At 35.1% G+C, this 21,423-nt stretch overlaps 1 protein-coding gene across 1 annotated transcript in view; it reads right to left on the bottom strand.

The window, feature by feature from the left end:
- Positions 1-16,937, bottom strand: part of LOC105050024 (COP9 signalosome complex subunit 6) — a 28,144-nt gene extending 11,207 nt beyond the window's left edge. Inside the window, exons 1-2 of the mRNA XM_010929865.2 lie at positions 16,528-16,937; positions 16,203-16,291 (exon numbers count right to left, since the gene is read on the bottom strand). Coding sequence (XP_010928167.1) covers positions 16,203-16,291; positions 16,528-16,822 — 384 coding nt within the window. The 5' untranslated portion in view covers positions 16,823-16,937. The remainder of the gene's footprint in view (positions 1-16,202; positions 16,292-16,527) is intronic.
- Between the last annotated feature and the right edge of the window lie 4,486 nt (positions 16,938-21,423).

The raw sequence follows: 21,423 nt of genomic DNA, 5'->3' as shown, positions 1-21,423 counted from the left end.
TTCTTCTTCTGTCCCTTCTTTTCTTCCTTTTTGCTTCTGCTCCCTTTTAGCTGAGGTTTGAGGATTCATTTGTGCTATGTTAATCATTCCTCTCTTATCAATCACTAGCAAGATTGATCTGAAAAATTTAAATTTAAGCATATAGATTCACATGGATCCTGGGTAGATTGTTACCGCTGCTCTAAAATTCACAATCTAAATGATGCAACTTAGGCCGTATTTCGATGGAAAGAGAAAGAAGACGCATGAAAAGAGAAAATAGCAAAAGAAGAAGAAACTCTCTTATCTGAAGTTTTGATTCAATAATCACGAAATAAACTAAACCAATTACAACGATGGCCAAAAAGGTCATATTTATAGAGTAAAAGTCCTAACTTAACAGCAAAAGAAATCTGAAACAAAATAGGAAAAGAAATAAGACTACAACTAAGACTTCCAATTCGATTAGGATTCTTTCGGGCTTTTGTTGACTTGTCAAACAATTAAATTAGACTCCAAAATTGAGAGTGGTGGCAAAGCAGCCAAACTCGTAGAGTACGAAAAGAGCTTTCCGAATTGGGGTCATAATAGCGATTTTAACACCGGATGAAAAAGTTATGACCGTTCTAGCACAACAGTATCAAAATCAACAAGATCAGGTACAATCAGCTCGATTTCTTCCTCTTTCAGGCCCGACCTTTTGAATCAAGGGATTTACCAACTACAATATTTGCGTCATACTCCTCAGGTTGGAAAGAACTCGTCCTCAAGTTCGAAGAATCAATGCTTTGTTAGATGTATGCCCTATAAGCCAATCGTAGCTGATGCATACCTTTCTCTAGGGCATTTTTTTTTATTTGTCGGACAATTTTTTATTACCAATCATATTGTATGCGTCCATGATTTGTCCTAAAAATTAATAAAGATGATTTTTTATATTCTCAAAGTGTTGAGAATTTGAGATATACATCATTAGTGGTTAATTTCTAAATACTCCTGATCATATGAACGTTACGGAGGACAGTGATCAATCCATTTAGATTGGTGCATGGATCACCTCTCTTCTAAATAGATGAGTCAAGTCTGCAGTATAGAGACACTAGGATGAGAGTGCAGGTGGTTGTTAGAAAATAACTTGTACTGAGCGTGACCAACATAAGAAATCACTTGGATGTCTACTCACTCGTCAGTGATTTTCTCAATGCTGCAGTGGTGTGACTGATCCTTTGACCTACGGTATGTTGACCATTCGTAGCGAGGCTACTTAGTTTGATTGCATGTTCCTTTGGTCCCTAGTCATTCGGATCCTTGCTGTGTATGTTAGCTATTGTAGGTTCAAGTTCGCTATTTGGAGTAGGATGCATCTAGATGGAATCTATCGACCTTGATAGAAAAAAATAGTCCTACGCGATTCGCAAGACTGAATTCAGGAAGTCTCTAGCTAGAGCAAGTGTGAATGCTGAAAAAAAATTTTAACGAGATTCACAGATGAACTCGAGTTGAGTCAATCTAGCATAAGACTGACGATGGAGTTTGACAAGTTCTCCATGACCTCCGTCTAGTCAGGACTCATGATAGAGGGACTGTATCACACGATAACTACACCTAGGGATTCATTCTTCTGTTCTACTGGATTGCCACTACATGCTGCTAGGCGTCACTAATGGATCGTGAGAACTCTCTAAGATCATTTTCGGATCAACGATCCTTGTTGGGGTAAGTTAGAATCGTTCCAACCCATCGTAAAAAGTTTCAATGATAATGTGATGGAGATCATGGTATGTCTCACTACTGGACAGAATAGAACCTGAAGAGTCACACACAAAAGGAACATGACCTAATCAACAATTCGGATCATATTCAAATTATTAATTGGATTGATGGTTTGAATTTTGAAAACTGCTAATTTGTAAGTGTTACAGATGTAGCAACTACTAATTGTTAGCACAGAGACTTAATTACAAATGTTGTAATTTAATTAGGACAGATTAAATTATGGATCAAATCCTAATTAATTTAAATCAGACTTAATTTAATTAGACTTGATTTAATTTAATGCTAATTGGATTCAATTATCCAAATCAAATTTAAATTTCAATCCTGATTGGATCAGGTTTGACAGCCTTTTGAATTCGATTCGATTCGAACTCGATTTGAACTCGATTTGGATCCAGTTTGAACCAGATTGACCCTAACCCTTAGAGTCCAGATTCTTTAGGCTTCTCTCTCCATTTGGCCAACCAGAAATCAGATGGGGTGATTGTTTTCTAGCTGATTTTATTGGCGTGCGCGTGAAAGGAGAAGGGGCACCAATAGTTGGCGCCCCACCTCTCTAGGACTCCTTGATTAAGATTTGTTTCCTAATTTGAATTTAAATTAGTTAGGGATCAGATCTTATTAGATTGGAGTTAGTTTTTGACATGGAAGAGGGTCCTTTGGTGCGACAAAACAAGGTAGGAAAGAAGGGCGTGCAGTGCTTTTGTGTGTAAGGTATTTTCCAAGTTCCTTCCATGTGTTACTTCTTTCCGCTGCAAAAATTTCCATGCCCCATATTCTCATTAGATGAGATAAGATCTTACCTGGGTTTGGGCATTGGAATTGGGAGATGACTTTTATTTGGTGCGACAAAATAAAAGGATGTGAAAAAGGTGCACGTGAGGATGAGATATGTGATCTCTTCTTTGCCGCTCCTCCTCCACTCCCTCCCTTGTTCCTACACCTCCACGTCTATGATCTAATCAGATCAGATCTAGAGAGAGAATAGAGAGAAAGAAAGAGAAGAAAAGGTGTTTTCTTCCTCTTCTTGGTGGTCAAGTTCAGATCCCGTCAGATCTGCGCGAAAAGGTTCGCGCAGCCTTCATCTTCTTCGAGTTCTAGAAGAGGATCCAAATCCAAAGCTGAGAAGCGAGACCTGCAAAGTGCTAGCACACCAATGGTCTCGATGCTCCAATCAGACATTTCTGTATGAATACCAGCAGAGATCAGACGCTTACGCAGCTACAACTCGAACCTTGGACATCCGCAAGATCCAAAAATATGGAGATCAGATCCCCGGATTTACTTTACTAATCTTTTGTTTTGATTTCATATTTCAAACTCATGGTGACATGTTCGTATCAAGATCCCAAGCGTGGTTTTCAGATCCGATCTGATACGTAATTTAAATTAAAAAATTTTAATTTAATTTACTTCCACTGCACATAAAACTGTTTTATGAAAAATTTTTAAACTACACGTATGAAACCACCGCTTTCTAATAATGGTATCAAAGCCAGATTTTGATACGAACATGAAACCATTCAAATTTGAAATCTGATTTGCTGAAATCAAATCTAAAGATTGATGAATCATTGACATCGTTCTGACAAATTGTTGTTTGAGAACGATATAGAACATTAATTAATGGTAGATCTGAAAATTTCTACATAATGTAATGTGATTACAGGATTGTTTCGGATTTGAAATTATTTCAGATCTGAAATAAATCATGAGTGATTCAGATCTGAAATTAGTTTCAGATCTGAATACGTTAATTAGGGTTTAATTTGGATCTAGTATGGTTGCTAAAATTATTTCATATATGCGATATATGATTGCATGCATAGATCTGAATTATAGTTCATATACATAATATGTGAAAGATAATTAGATCTGAAATTTAGTCTTTACATATATGATATGTTAGATTGGATCTCGTAGTAGCTTAGTATTCGGATTGAGAAACACCATGACCGTTCGATCATAAGAAAAAGAAGAGATTAAAATCCCTCTCTTGCCCATTCGACGAGTTCTCTTATGACGTATAGGGATACCGATTGTGATGTTTCGCATGAAGAAGAACCATGAACGAAAATTTGTACGTAATACATGTTTTGAATCTGATTATGCATGTGTTTTTATGTGTTTTAGATCAATAAATAATATATCTAATATATAGCTTTGAACACATGATCTGAAACTTAATTTCTGCAAAATCCTAGATCCAAAATCCTAGATTCTGTTTGCATGAAACCCTGAAACTGTGACTGGCATGCCTATGGAGTCGACTCGATTCTTATTCGGATTGACTCGAGTGCTTGACGAGTCGACTCATTTTTGTTGAAGTCGACTCGAGATCCTGACGAGTCGGCTCATTTGCAGATAAGCCAACTCAATTCTACGGGCCATAATCTACAAATTTTGGTTTGTCACAGATGAGCCGACTTAGTCTCATAGTTAAGCCGACTCACTATGACGAGTCGACTCAATGTCCAAGGCGAGTCAATTCGATTCTGCAGACAGTAAATTATATGAGATACAATCTAAATTGATTTAGATTAAAAATTATTTTGACATCTAAACTAAAACCCATGTTCATAATTCACTTAATTTGAGAATTAAAAATTGAAATTAAAAAATCTAAAATTATGAATTTAATATCCAAAATTTTAATGCATAAAATATGAACTTGGGGTATGAGTTGAACAAATTAGATCTAAAGACTAAACTACAACTAGGATCATTGATTAGATTAGGTTAGAACTCTTTCCGATTTTGAGCAGTTGCTTGAGATTAGATCAAAGGGGCTCAAAATTGAATTTAATTGTAGTTGATCAAATCGATTCATATGTGATGTGAATTGATTAAATCAAGATCGAATTTGACTCCGGTCCGAGCTCGAATAACTAGGTTGACTTGTTTGATTCTAATAGACCAATTGGTGTCTAAGATAAGTTTGATAGCTCGATCGATAGTTTTTAATTGGAAGCATGCTTATCTGGCCATTTCGATGGTGTCTAAGGTAAGCATCGACCGACCTTCCCACCAATCTCACTTATCTGACCAATTTGGTCGATTAGATAACGTTGCTTGATCATTCATATTCACCTATGCCGACTAGAGTGATCAGATATGAGATATGCTGACATGAACAAGATCAGTTATCTACATCAGATGTATGTGACTATTAGAAGAGACCTAAACCTAAATCTCCTCACTAAATATTAAGTCTAACGATCTTCCACCGTTGTAGAGATGCGGGTGCCTTTTCCACCACTGATCGTTCTCGACTGGTCATAGTGGTTCGGTTGCATCGAAAAAGCACAACCACTCTATTGGCATTAGATGTCTCGGGATAAAGATGGGGTTGGACCCAATAACTGTTAGGTAAGGGACCCAATGATGACTTTACACCTGCTGATGAACGGTGGATCGGACTTAACTAAAGAGTATAGTCAATAACTGTTAGGTGAGTCCATATGACTTAGAGATCAAGTCGCTGCAACATATTTAGAAAAGTATCTGGACAAAGAATTATCCACGCATTAGTGTACGTATCATCAATAACTGTTAGGTGAGGTGCCGTACATCAGTGGAACCGCAGCACCACTAGAAGTCCAATTGTCGTGTTAGGATTTTCATTTCTCCATCCAAGAAGGGTGAGAGATTTGAAAATTAACGGAAGTCTCTATTTATTTTTAAAATCCCTAGAACAAATATTTACAAGTACAATCATCTAATTAAATCTTTACTCTGCAATTTATAGTATCAGCTTCCAACCCTTTAGCTCGATCCTAAATATCAACCACTTAGCTGAAACCAATTATATATTCTGGCTCAGAAACTTAAGAATCATTCTTAATTTTTGAAAAATTAAGTCATGTTTTTTATCAGGTTATCCCAATGTCATCAGCTTGTCCAAATCATAGTCAACGAGCTATACTTAACAAATGGCTGGACAATAACAATTAGGTTAAGTGCTATAATCTGGAGTCCATGCTTAATAAGCTCCAATGTATGCATAAGGACATGTAGACTGCCAACGACATGCTGACTCATCTACAACAGTTGTGAGGTGATCAGAGTCGCACAGTGCATGAGATACGTGATGAACAATTTGTCCATGATCACTGTTTGACAATGATTAAGGACATTGAGAAGCTTGAGAAGCTCGACATGACCATGCACAAGGAATTGCTGATGGATTTAATCCTGCAATCCCTGATTTATATGGATAGTTTGTGAAACTATTATATGAATAAATATTATAGCACTTTAACTGAATTGGTCAATATGTCGGTAACTAAGGGACCTTGAAAAGTTAAGAGATACATACCTAAAAAGCCTGAAGAAACATGGACACGCCTTTGGAAGGTATGTCGAAATTGCTCAAAATTGATCTTACGGTTTCTTCTCCCAGTTGAGTATTAGACTCTAGTGCATGTTACGCACTTCTATATAGGATCTAAGGGAAAGAAGAGGGCTGAAGGATGGTGAGGTACTCTTTTGAGTCAACAATGGTGCAAGAGTTGCATTGTGGCCATGGGTACTTAACCTCTACGACTACCATTTTGGATTTAGTTCTTAGATACAGTCTATCATTTGCATGGTGATGCATCTGTGAACTTATTTGAGCAACTAGTGAATGCCATCAGATCTGAGAGATCCAGAGATCAAATAAACCTGAAGTATATAAGTGGTTCCTTAGGTTAGGTCATATAAGAGAAAAAATGATTTACCGACTGAAGAAAAATAGATTTTCGGGCTCATTGACTATTAAGACAGATCTAATCTGTAAATCATCTCTTTGATGATAAATGACCAAGCTATCCTTCGTGAGACAAGAGGATAGGACCGCTGAGATACTTGTCCTAGTACACATTTGATGTATGCGGTCCATTTGATGAGCCAAATTAGAAAGGTTATTTCTATTTCATTATCTTTACTAATGATCAGTCATGATATAGATATGTATATGAAATACAAATCTGAAACCTTTGAAAGATTCAAAGATTTTAGATGTGAAGTACAGAAGTAAACCAAAAAAATTCTAAAGGTACTTTGATCAGATCGAGGATGCAATACCAAATAAAAAATTTCTCGATTATGTCAAAAAAATAGTATAGTTTCATGATGGAATCCTTCTTGTACACCTCAGCTCAACGGAATATCTGAGAGGAAAAATGACACTATATGAGATATGGTCCGAACCATCATGAACATCACTGATTTAACCTTTATTTTTTTAAGGATAAACTTTAATTTTTAAAATTTAAATTAGATTTTCTTTAAAGTTGGTTCCACCACACCATATGAGATATGGCATGACGAACAAGTTAGAGGATAGATCTATGAGAGCTCGTTTCATGGGCATCCTAAACAGTTTGGGATACACTTTTTCTTTTCAGTGGTTCACAATGTGATTGTGAGCAATCATGCTATTTTCTTAAAAATCGTAGGAGGACAAGCTCGAAGAAAAAGTCTCTAAAGAGCAACGAGCCATAGAATCTGTAGAATCTATTCATAATGAGCCAGTTCTTGTAGTCCTCTTCCACCTTGTAGATCTAGTAGGATCTCTTATCCTTCTGAAAGATACTTGATATTCTTACAGAGGACTCCGAAAAAATATTTTCAGAGAAGATTGGGAACATAGAGATGATCCCAAAACTTACAATGAGACGATACTGGACATCGATCTTGAGAGATGGATGTGTATATAGCCCTCCGAAATAGATATCTCAGGAAGATATCTATATAGAGCGGTCTTTGGATTACACTTCCAGTGATAGAGATCACACTACAAAGATCCATTTATGGATTTATGCAAGTATCTCGAAGTTAGAATAACCGTTTCAATGATATGATCAAATTATTTGATTTCATCAAAAATGAAGAATCATGTGTTTACATGAAGGTTAGTGCGAGTGTCCCACACTGACATCAGTTAAGATGTGGTTGCATATAAAATTTTCTCATCAAAGACCTAATGCAAGTATCTTGTATTTTGGAAATAAAGGTCTATAGAGATAAATCTAAAAGGATATTTGGATATTCACAGACAAATACATAGAAGAGATGCTGAAAAGATTCAGCATAGAAACCTTCAAGAGGGGTTTGCTATCCTCTTGGGCATAGGTGTATGCCATGCTATGTACTCGACTTGGTATATCTTGCCGTGAGAGTCACGAGCAGATATTTATCGAATCCAGACTGGAAGCATCGGATTGTTATGAAAACATCCCTAAGTACTTGAGAAGCACTAAGAGATTATTCCTGATCTTTGAAGAAGGGTTAAAGTTAAGAATGAGAGGATACACTAATGCTGATGGTAGAACGTCAACATCAGTATGTATTCTTGAATTATGTTAGTTCGGTATGTTGGAAGGGTTCCAAGCAATCGACCAATAGAAGTCGAATATGATGTAGATGTGCAGGATGCATTCTAATTTTTATGATAGTTGCAGAACTAAATGTTATACCATCGGATGCCATGACACTATACTGCAAAGATAATAGCCCATAGCCCTCGCTAAGGACCCAAGGTCTCACCAGAAGTCCAAGCACATAGAGCAGGGATATACGCGATTACCTCAAATAGAAATACATAGAGGTGCAAAGAGTAAACTCCATATAGGATATGGTAGGCCAAAGTCACTTAATCAGCTAAAGACCGAAGCCTGTCTTCAGAAGATGGGGCTCAGGTATATGGCAGATTGATTTTAGTGCAAATGAAAGTTTGTTAAATGTATGCTCTAGAAGCTAATCTTGATGGACGCTAAGACATTTTTATACTTATCGGATAATTTTTTATTACCAATCATATTGTATGTGTCCACGATTTGTCCTAAAAATTAACAAAGATGATTTTGTATATTCTCAAAGTGTTGAGAATTTGAGACATACATCATTAGTGGTTAATTTTTAGATACTTTCGATCATAGGATCGTCACAGAGGACAGTGATCAATCCATTTAGATCGATGCACGGATCACCTCTCTTCTGGACAGATGAATCTCGAGTCTGTGGTGTAGGGATACTAGAATGAGAGTGCAGATGGTTGTTAGAAAATAACTTGCACTGAACGTGACCAACACGAGAAACCACTTGGATGTCTACTCACTCGTCAGTAATTTTCTCGATGCTGTAGTGTGACTGATCTTTTGACCTGCCGTGTGTTGGCTATTTACAGCGAAGCTATTTAGTTTAACTGTACATTTTCTTGATCCCTAGCCATTCGGATCCTTACTGTGTATATTGGCTATTATAGATTCAGATTCGCTATTTGGAGTAGGATGCATCTAGATGGAATCTATCGATCTTGATAGAAAAGTAGTCCTATGCGATTCACAAGACTGAGTTCAGAAAGTCTCTGACCAGAGCAAGTATAAATGCTGAAAAAAAAATTTCATGGGATTAATAAATGAACTCGAGTCGAGCCAATCTAGCATATGACTGACGATGGAATTTGACGAATTCTCCATGACCTCCGTCTAATCGAAACTCATAATAGAGGGACTGTATCACACATTAAATACACTTAGAGCTCATTCTTCTGTTCTGTTGGATTGCCACTACATGCTGTTAAACATCACTGGTGGATCATGAGAACTCCCTAGGATCGTTTTCGGATCAATGATCTTTGTTGAGATGAGTTAGAATTATTCCAACCCATCAAAAGAAGCTTCGATGATACTGTGATGGAGATTATGGTATGTCTCACTAAGACAGAATAGAACCTAAAGGATCACACACAAAAGAAGCATGACCTGATCAACGATTTAAATCATATTCGAATTATCAATTGAATTGATGATTTAAATTTTAAAAATTGCTAATTTGTAAGTGTTACAGATGTAGCAACTGCTAAGTATTAGCACAGAGACTTAATTGCAAATGTTATAATTTAATTGGGATCAATTAAATTATGAATCAAATCTTAATTAATTTAAATCAGATTTAATTTAATTGAGCTTGATTTAATTTAATGCTAATTGGATTCAATTATCCAATCAAATTTGAATTTCAATCTTGATTGGATCAGGTTTGACAGTCTTTCGAATTCAATTCGATTCGGACTCGATTTGGATCCAGTTTGAATCAGATTAAACCTAACCCTTAGAGTCCAGGTTCTCTGGGCTTTTCTCTCCACTTGGCCTACCAGAAATCAGATGGGGTGATTGTTTTCTCCCTGATTTTATTGGCGTGAGCGTGAAAGGAGAAAGGACGCCAACTATGTAGGACTCCTTGATTAAGATTTGTTCCCTAATTTGAATTTAAATTGATTAGAGATCAGATCTTATCAGATTGAAGTTAGTTTTTGGCATGGAAGAGGGTCTTTTTGTGCGACAAAACAAGGTAGGAAAGAAGGGCGTGCGATGCTTTTGTGCGTGAGGTATTTTCCAAGTTCCTTCCGTGTGTTCTTCTTTCCGTTGCAAAAATTTCCATGCCCCATATTCTTGTTAGATGAGATAAGATCTTATCCGAGTTTGGGCGTTGGAATTGGGAGATGACTTTTATTTTGTGCGACAAAATAAAAGGATGTGAAAAAGGTGCACGTGAGGATGAGATATGTGATCTCTTCTTTGCCACTCCTCCACGCCCTCTTTCCTTGTTCCCACACCTCCACACCTATGATCTGATTAGATCAAACCTAAAGAGAGAGTAGAGAGAGAAAGGAAAAGAAAAAAAGATATTTTCTTCCTCTTCTTGGTGGTCAGGTTCAAATCCTGTCAGATCTGCGCGAAAGGGTTCGCGTAGTCTTCATCTTCTTCGAGTTCTAAAGAAGATCCAGATCCAAAGCTGAGGAATGAGATCTGCAAGGTGATAGCACACCGATGGTCTCGGTGCTCCGATCAGACATCTCCGTATGGATACCAACAGAGGCTAGACGTTTGCGCAGCTATGACTTGAACCCTGGACATCCGTAGAATCCAAAGGTATGGAGATCAGATCTACGAGTTTACTTTACTAACCTTTTGTTTTGATTTCAGATTTTAGATTCATGATGACATGTTCGTATCAAGATCCTAAGCGTGGTTTTCAAATCCAATCTGGTATGTGATTTAAATTAAAAGAGTTTTAATTTAATTTACTTCCTCTGCACATAAAACTATTTTATGAAAAAAATTTAAACTACACGTACGAAACCACCGCTTTCTAACATGCTTCCTGCAAGTAAGAGTAATTCATCAAAAGGTTGATGCTGGTCTCTAACTTTAATGTAGACTGATCTTCCTTCTTCATCGATGCCAGAGTAATCTTCTGACGGTCCTTCCAGAACATATAGATATTTTGACAACCATCATAAGTAACGCTGCGATCATACTGCCAAGACCTTAAAAGCAGATAACAAGCATCCATAGCAACGACGTCACACCAAACTTCGTCAAAGTACTTCTATCCGATAGAAAACAATACAAGAAAACAACTATCGACAACCATCTCGCTTCCTTTCCAAAACTATGATAGCTTGTAAAACCAAGGATGTTTTTCAGTTGTCAAATTCAACTTCGAGATGGCCTCCTGGGAGATGGCGTTCTCGCAGTTATCTCCATCAATGATAACCTTACAGACCTTCTTTGGTGCAGCAGGTGTGGAAGATATTGATTCACCTCCAGTCTTCTTTCTCCTTTTTTGAAGCAAACAGACACTTTCAAACAACTAGAGCCTTTGCTCTATTTCCAAACAGTAGGGAATCATCCTCCTTGTCACCTCCTTCATCGTAGATAGGCTCTTGATCCCCGTCGAAAGGTTTGTCTGCTTCTATCAACAACTGCATCCCGGGCCGTCTAGCAGGCTTCTTGCACTTACTCTACGTGTGTTCAATCTCGCCATAATTATAGCACCGTAGAGTTGACGATCCAGCTGGGATTGGCTTTGATGACCTTGCTTCAACAGCAGCACAAACAGAAAGGATAGAAGTTGGGTTGTGCCACATATCCTCCTGATTCTCCAGTGTTTGGTTGCTCTACAGGAGAGGATCAGATCTGGGCACAGACCTTCATCGCAGCTGCTCCTCAACAACCATGGCTCGGTGGTATGCTTTTTTGACCCTCCACAGGAAGTGGAGCCTCAAGGCGTCCTGGATCTACTATCTTAGCCCCTCAAGATACTTCGCGACCATCTACTCCTTACTTTCCATCGAATATCTGAAGTCTCTCCATCAGATCTACGATCTTTTGGATCCGTCTCAAATCTCGCCTTCTAAATTTCCAACTGCGTAAGACACGCAGTCACTTCCGTCACCTGTTCTATCAAATCTTTATACTCTATCATCAGATCCCATTCCCGCTACATAATTTTATTATGAGTTACTGTCGTCTGATTTGCAGATTGGTTCTTCTTGCGACCACCATCCGTTATCTGAACTGCAGGGAAAAATCTCCTCTCAAGGATCGCTTGGGCTCTGATACCAACTGATGCAATATAGATCATGTTCCAATGGAAAGAAAAAGAAGACGTATAAAATAAGAAAACAACAAAGAAGAAGAAACTCTCTTCTCTGAAGTTTTGATTCAACAATCACGAAATAAACTAACTGATTACAATGATGGCTAAAAGGACCATATTTATAAAGTAAAAATCCTAACTTAACAACAAAAGAAATCTGAAACAAAATAGAAAAAGGAATAAGACTACAACTAGGACTTCCAATTTAGCTAGAATTCTTTCAAGCTCTCGTTGACCTGTCAAATGATTAAATTAGGCTTCAAAATTGAGAGCGGCGATGAAGCAATCAGGCTTGTAGAGCACGAAAAGAACTTTCTAAATTGGGATCATAATAACGATTCTAACATCAATAATTATGGCCGTTCTAGTGCAGCAGTATCAAAATCAGCAGGGTCGGATACAATCAACTCGATTTTTTCCTCTTTCTGGCCCGACCCTTTGCATCAAAGGATTTACCAGCTACAACATCTGCATCACTAAGCTGCAAGATCCTTTCATGTGGTGGCACACAAATCATGGGACAAGTTGCAGACAACTTGAAAAATGGCATGTACAACTCAAAAGAAGATTCAAACATCTAGATCATGCTAATAGTGCCAATCAACGAGAATTAAAAGCCATGGATGGAGGAGCAAATAGATAAGCGATTACATAAAATATGGAAGCAAATGGTTGCATCAAAACTCAATGAACTTCACATACTATCCAATGAAGTTTCAACACCTGCAAATCAACTGCTTCAAGGCATGGTTTGTCGTATTGGGCACACCGTACCATATCGGTACTAAATTGAGACTTCATACAGCAGACATACCAAGTCTCGATATGCTAAATCAACCATGACATGGCATATCAACACTATACCAACATGGTAATGATACAAGGTTTGGTACCAAGACAATGAACCTTGCTTCAAAGTCTTGAGATAGAATACCTCACAAAAGAATTTTTTTTAAAGATCAATAGCCAATGATCTCAAAATCAAAGATCAGCAAGATTTAAGAGTTTATGAATTTGCAACCAAAGCAACAGAAGATCCAAATACCAGATATTTAAAAGAGATAAAATTCTCATCAAAATCAAACTATTATTTTGGAACCAATTGACTTGTTCAACTCCTCAATATATGATTTCTTTCATCCTAGCTTCAAACACTTAGTAGCGAAAGATCATAAGAGAAGGATCCAAGTCATCAAACAAACACCCTCAAAAGCATTTATTCATCAATCAAATCATGAAATAAAGTTTTCATCCAATAAATCATGATAAGAGATAAAGTTGGGTCTAATGATGGAGCACACTGTCAGACATGATCAAAGAGATCTTACACACGATCCATGCAGTAGATGTATATAATACATTCTAGGGTTCTTATTTAAATTTGAATCTAAATAATTAAATTTTCAAAGGTTTATCTTTTTTTGATGTTTTTGGCATCTTAGAAATTAATTTTTGAGTCATAGGGATGTTATTGAAATAAAGATTATATATTAGCATTTTTTAAGAACCTTTTAGATGACCTTTGGTCAAAAGGTTCTCCTTATTTAGGTTTAAGTCATCACTAGGATGGCCAGCCAAGTTTTTTGCTCTCTCCCAAGGCTCTCTTTCTTTTGGTGGACTATCTGCAATTGGGACTTAACACCTTCAAACATAGTTGTAACCTTTTCTGTTGAATTTTCAGCACAAGAACTCAAAAGTTCAAATCTACAATCAGCAATAAAATCTAGGATTTATGCAAGACTCTAATTGAGGGTGACTACATCAGCAACCATGAGAAGATTGATCCATAATCACACTGCAAACATTTAAAAATAAAGGATTGAAATCCCAAACTCCCCTCCAAAGAACATTTTCCATTTTAGTTAGTTATGGAAGTTTGCCACCCTCTATGGAATCTTATCACCCGTAACAATGGCATCACTCCATCGTTCCATATCCTAACATGAAGGTTTGCCTAGCATCTGGAAGTTTTAGCCTCTACAAATTTCTCTTGGAGGTGTCCGTCCCTCATTACAGACCATCGTGCTCATCTCTACAACCTCTAAAAGAATATTTCAATATCTACCACAACCTCATGAGCTCAAGCTGCTCCTTGTTTGCTCTCTCTCTCTCTCTCTCTCTCTCTCTCTCTCTCTCTCTATCACATCATTTTATGTTGCGATAAATAGCCAGCAAGCAGTATCCAAGTAAGCAAGCACTCTGTCTGGCATAGCAACCCCGCCTACTTGAACTCCGACTAAATTGTAAGCCCAATACCTGATTAGAAAATCTATCCTCTATCTTAACTACTCCACATTCTCTAGTAATGCATCATCTAAACCTACACCGACTACAGAATTTATATCCAAGTTGTGTTGAGTCAGGGTGACATACTCAATCATGTAAAGCCAACACCATAAAATATAAGCACCTCATAAGATTTTGGTAGGTACAACATGAGATCAATTCCCACCGCACCCAGACTACCATAAATACATTTGTAGCTTCCGACATTTATGTAAAAAGCCAAACCATTTGTTCATTTTGCATCTAAGCAACCTCTCTCGCTCTTAAGCCGCTCCCCATACCATAACTTCAAGTCCTCAAGTCACTTTTCAGTTAATAAGTACTCTCCTTTTATACCCAGCGTCTGTATCTCCAGTGACTACCCAGCCTTGTTGAACTCCTAAACCATCTAAGATAACTGTCTAACATGTTTAAACATCTCCTCACCCCCTTTACAACATTGTCTCAAATACTCGAGCGATCCCACCTTTCAAGTCATGTTATCTGAAATCTATAAGAATATTAGTATGGTTGATTCCCTCTACAATTATCACGCTTAAGTGTGGCAAGACATAGAATAACAACCATACAATCCTTGGAAAAAAACAAAAAAGAGGAAACTTATCTGTTTTCACTATACAAGAAAAAATTGTAGGACGGTGCTTGAACACGAGTTATGATTATAAAGAGCAAAAACAATGTAACAATAACCTGTTCTGATCTATTCAAAAATGTTCATCATAAGGATTAAGCAACGGTCTAGGAATCCAAAACCCAATGGAACTCCCGACAGAGTTTGAAAACTTCATAATTCCAGTAGCCTTCCACAGGTGTGCTTCTCCAATAATGCTAGGTGACAACTAAATCATCCTCGATGAATCATGATCTATTCCAATGTGTCCCAACTTAGTCAAATCTAAGTCAGCTTCCTAACCATGGGTCATCTAGGCCTGAACTCTAAAAGTAGCCAAAAACACCACCAACATAATAGTCTTAAATGAAACATCAAACATGATTATTTTCACCTTCCATTATTGAAGAATAAAAATATATTGGTGTCCCAAAAAAAAAAAAAAAAAAAAGAAGACCAACATACTTCTCCAGAACCAAACACTAATATCTTTTTACAACTAAATTACATCCTAACCTCATGTTTATTGTCCTTCTTTTCACCAGCTCATGATCAAAATCTTTAAATGAAAAATGTTAGCTCCAATTTATATACACAAGATCTGTAGCTGCTTTCTTCCTCCTTAGGGCTTTCTATTTGGTAGGGAACTATGCTTCTGCAAAGAATTGAAACCTGTCCCTTTCCTCCCAAGGGCGAGAGGGAGCAGGATGTCAATGCGACATCCAACAACGACAGCAGCAGGAGACTGGTTTCAGGTAAGCTGACCACATTCCAAGAGATGATCTTCCCAAGCCAACATCCTTTCTCATGCTCAAACCATCTCATGCCTTCCTTGTAAGTTCATAGATTTGGGTTGATCAAATCTTATTTAGAAGGGATCATAAGAGCTTCCAAAGAACCTTGGTGTTCAACGTGCTGAGCTCTTCAGAGACAAAGAAAATCTGTACAGTGCTATTTAGTACATTGTATAAGCATAGACACATTGACTGCACGGACTGAAAACACGGACTGATAAATGATCATTCTCAAAACTCAACTAGCATCAACATAAAAGTAATTATCAAATAATTTAACTGCATATATACGTATACTCAACTCCTAAAGACAATGCCAAACTTACAGCTTTGTGAATCTGCATATCTGATTCCTCGGCATCACTCCCTGTCGAATACCACCCCAGAATATAAAAGTTTGGGAAAACCTTCTTGTCTACACCAAAAAAATCCAAAAATTTTAAAAGAATATTTTCTATGGAAAAATAAAATAACAAGTGCATCAGAACAGAACAAACCCTAAGTTGTATCATATCTTTATCTTTTTTCCTTCCTTTTTCTTCTAGAGAAGATTATGATCTAAAGAAAGCAAAAAAAAAAAAATAGAAGAGGGAAACACGAGAAAGAAGAAAAAATCTAGACGAGGAAAGAGGAAGGGATGATTTTGATTACAGAGCTCTTGCTTCTTCTCCAGGAAGGCGCGGTCAAGGGTGTGGGTTACGGGGTCGAAGAGAAGCTCGAAGCTGTTGAAGATCTCGACGGTTCGGCCGCGCTGGACGCCGATGACGCACCCGAAGACGCGGGGCGGGGGAAAGGGAGCGCCACCGTTGGAGGCGGCGCCGGCAGGGGCGGCGGCGGCAGAGGAGTGTTGGGCCTGGACCTTGACGCGGGTGTGGTGGTCAGAGATGTTGACTATCACCAGCGGGTGGAGCTTGAAGGTCAGCCCGCTGCTCGACGACGACGCCATCGCGCCCACAGCAAGCGAGCGAGAGGGAGGAAGAGAAAAGAGAGAGGCGGTGGGGGCGAAAGCAGGGGGAATTTTTCACTTGCAGCTCGAATCTACGGCTACGTTTGGATCTTTCTGGGGACAAGGAAAAGTTACAGTAGAGACGTTATTTTATACTGGCTTCGATAATTTATTTTATATCTAAAAAATAGTATAATATCAAGTAATGATTGCGATTTCGGAACGTTTGGATGCTGACGATAATAAAAATTGCTATTTGAAGTGTTCTTTTGTGATTAGTTATTGAAATAGATTTTTTTTCAAAAAAAAATTGGCAACCCTTCAAAGTTTCGCGCTATTCTAAATTCATTGTGTAAAAATCATGTTTAGATATTTTTATGAGAAATGAGATATTTTTATAGCAATAGAACTAAAGGATAAAATATATCATATTATATTATTGTTATATTATATATAAATCAACATTTTATTATATATTGCAGCAATATTGATTATTGAAATTTAATATTGTAAAATATGATATGTTATAATAAAGCATTAACTAATATATTATTTGATAGGTATAATATGATATTATTTCATTATTGCTGGATTATTAACATATTGTGTAATTGATATAATCTGGTATTGCACTATTAAAAATTATAAATTATGCCGGTAGAGGAGTGTAGTATAATATAATATGAATATATAAATTATAAAAATTATGATATAATTTGATATAACATATTTTCTTATATTATGTTATAGTACTTTTTTTAATGTAAAATAATAATATAATTATTCTTTGGCTATGTGTATTTGTTGTGAAGTGTTATTAGAATTTTGATAGCAAACTTGGCCATGTCCTATGGTAGGATCAAGAGTATGTGAGGCTATTTACTGGTTTATATCATAATAAAAATATCTTAATAGCATGAAATAGTATTGAAATGTAATGCTAAAATATCATAGCAATGAAACAGAAAAATATAATTTATTCTATCATTTTATGCATGATATGTATTACAATAAATTATATCAATTATGATGTAATTTAATATATAATATCATATAATATATTATAATAATATTTTAATTTGATTTTATGATATTATTTCTTAGTTATTATTATATTATATAGTATTTATGCAGCTGGTTGTTAAATATCATTGAAATTTGATAAAAAAATTGGCTACATCTAATTGAGACTTATGTGAGGTTACATGTGCAATTTATTTGTTTATGGCACAGTAGAGGCTACGATGGTATGAAATTATATTAAAATATAATACCGAAACATTATAGCCATAAAGTAAAAAAGTATAATATTATAATTTAAGATATGATATTATAATATTATTTATAATTTATTCAATCATTTTATGCATGATGGATATTACACTCATATATGTTAGTGGAAATATTGTGCTGGTGTATAAGCAAGTTTCCATTCGTTGAAGGCCAAATGTGGATAAAATTGGCCTAGCGTAATTCTAAGTTCGTGACTAATGCGACTTGTCTATGCTGTTCATGAGGGGATCGAAACAAATGTGGTAACACAAAATTTATCATATTAATATATTGAATGTCCAAAGTAGCCGCAAATGCAACTCGTACGTGCTATGTAAGACATGATGGAAACAAATATAGTAGCTCATAGTTTTCATAATAATATATGATACTATGCATGGTGAGAGGAAACTACACGGGATATGTTCGCTTGGTAACCTGTGTATCACCCTTTGCACGATGTATATTGCATGAGCTACCAGAAATTTCAAACCTCTCATCATCCAAATAATCTTATAATATGATGGATAATGGAAGAAAAAATATATATTTTTATGGATCTGCAATCAAAAATATTGCTGCAAGGCTCCGGAGATGAAGTCAGTAATAAACCAAGCTAAAGAATTGAGATTGAGCCAATTGAACTATGAGTGAAATCCACAAAAAAATCTTAAGATCATGGGATACCCTCCGATTTAGGACTTTTCGATACTTAAGTCAGCCAGAGTTTTGAGAACAGATGGTGGAAATGGAGAAATAGAAAGCAAAAATTGAGAGTTTGAGAGTAGAGAGAAGTGCAGAGATGTTTGATTCCTCAATGAGAAGTTTAACAGATTTTTATCTTTGTGAGTTCAGATTTACCTCCCGGAGAGCACCTTGTTTCCTTATATAGAGGGAGCTTGCTTAGGATTTAAGAAAAATTTGTTAGACCGTTGAAGATCAATTAGGCCGTTAGAGATCGGTTAGATCGTTGGAGATCTGTTAGACCATTAGGTTATTATAACAAAATGGTCAGCTGTGCAGAGATCGTGGAATGGCCGCCTACGTAGCGATGAGCTGAAATACAGCTGGAAGGCAATTACTACTGAGCTAGATGATAGCTGTCAGATAATTATATGTACTTATAGTGGTACGTCGATATAAGATCGATGTGGAATAGCTGATATCAGTAATTATCTAAACTAGACGTCATGCTTTTGATGTCAATAATCAAGTCAGTCAAAAATTGAAGTATTGTGATAGAGATCAGAAGTAAATTGAGATGAGCATCTCGCTTACTAGTAGTTATGGATTAAGTCGATTAGCAGATAATACTGAAAAGGCAGGTCGGATAAAGACCAACTTAACTTGAGAGAACATTTAACTCAAATAACAATCTACTCTAGATGATGGTGAGATTGGATAATATACACCAACAAAAATATATGATGATAATTTGTAATGTAACAAATACAATAACAATGACCAACTTCCAATGCCATGGTAGAACAATAATACCTTTCTTGTTATATTATTTACAAAAATTTGGATAATTTATTTTTTTTAATAAATATTTTTTTTTTGATATTTAAATTTTAAAGATACAAACTGAATGCAATAGTTGAAGATGATACTTGTGATATCAATTTTATTATATTCAAAAAATTGGCTTAACATTTATTTGACATATCGGTATTTAATCTTGTTATCAATCTGAGATCAGATATATTTATTCCTTCAAACATTATCAAGAAGAATTTTTTACGGATATATCTTCCTAACATTCCAATTTATATGAATATCCTTTCAAAATTGATGTCTATATGTATATCTATATAAACTATTTTTTTTATATATGTACCCACATCATTTAATGTTATTAAAAATTAATAGTTTAAAATTAAAATAACTAAAATATCTTTATGGATATATGCATAAAAAAAATTATAAGAATATATATAAATAGTAATTTTATGAGGATATTTATATAAATTTGAATGTTCGAAACAGTATATATGCAAAACATCTAAATTAAATTTTTTTTGTATATAATACACCTCTCTTGGTTTGTTAATTTTTTCTTTATTCTAATGAAAAAAATTAACATACACAACTAAAATAATGAATATACTTAATTTATTGACTTACATAAATAAAATAATCTTTTTATTAAATAATAGATCAAAATAATTTTATCTAGAAAATAGATAAATCATAACCATCCATGTTTTTCTAACATGTAATAATAAGCTTCTAAAAAAAATATCTAACATGTAGACATAGTTATGGGTTTGAGCATTATATAATAATAAAAATTTATAATTTTATTATATTTTATTTTAAAAATTTTAACAGAAAATATTTTTGTGAAATGTATAAAATATATCATATTGTTATAAGATCGACATACACATCCTATCTTGCCTAAAACTAAAATGTAATACAATATTTGAATATATAAAATATTATATGATATCATCATCATATTGTAATATTATGTAATATATTACTATATTATAGAGTAATAGGACATGAATCCATCTAAATGAAATAGATAAAAATTAAATTAAAATTTTTTGTATGTATATCTTTCTAAATATTCAAATTTATCTAAATATCTTCATAAATTACTATTTATATATATATCCTTATAAATTTTCTTTTTGCACATCTACCCATAAAAGTATTTTAGTTATTTGAACTTTAAATCATTCATTTTTTAACGGCATTATACGATGTGGGTACATATATAAAAAAGATAAAAAAAAAAGATATATATGTAAAATATGTATTTTATGAGGATATATATATAAATATAAATTTTGAGAGATATTCATATAAATTTGAATATTTAGGAGGTTATACATGCAAAATTCTATCAAAAATTTTTCAATAATTTTTATATCTTTTAGATTATGTTTGGTCTACGGCACATTGAGACTGATAATTGCAATTTCCAAGTAACAAAAATTTTTTGGAAGAGAGATGATCTTTTGATGACGTCGGATTTTTTTACTATTAAAAAATATATATATTTAGAAATTTTCAATAAATTATTTTAAAAATATTTTCTATTATAATTAGATATTAAATTTTTACATCAATATTTGATGATATTTCTTATGTTCTATAACAAAAAAATATTTTTTTTCTATTCTACTGAGAGATGATGGCATGACTATCGAAGAAAAAACTTCATATCGGACAATTTAATATCAACTAACTAATTTATTTTTATGATAATAGATGTTTTATTTTCTCACAGCATGATTTAACATCCGCTTTTCAATTTTCCGCATAATTGAGAAAAAAATATCAAAAAAAAAACTTCCATGTAAACTTTTTTAATC

Source organism: Elaeis guineensis, chromosome 8 (genome assembly GCF_000442705.2).
Source record: "Elaeis guineensis isolate ETL-2024a chromosome 8, EG11, whole genome shotgun sequence".
NCBI lineage: Eukaryota > Viridiplantae > Streptophyta > Magnoliopsida > Arecales > Arecaceae > Elaeis > Elaeis guineensis.
The sequence above is the reverse complement of the archived record's forward strand: the minus strand, read 5'-3'. Positions and strand labels throughout refer to the sequence as shown.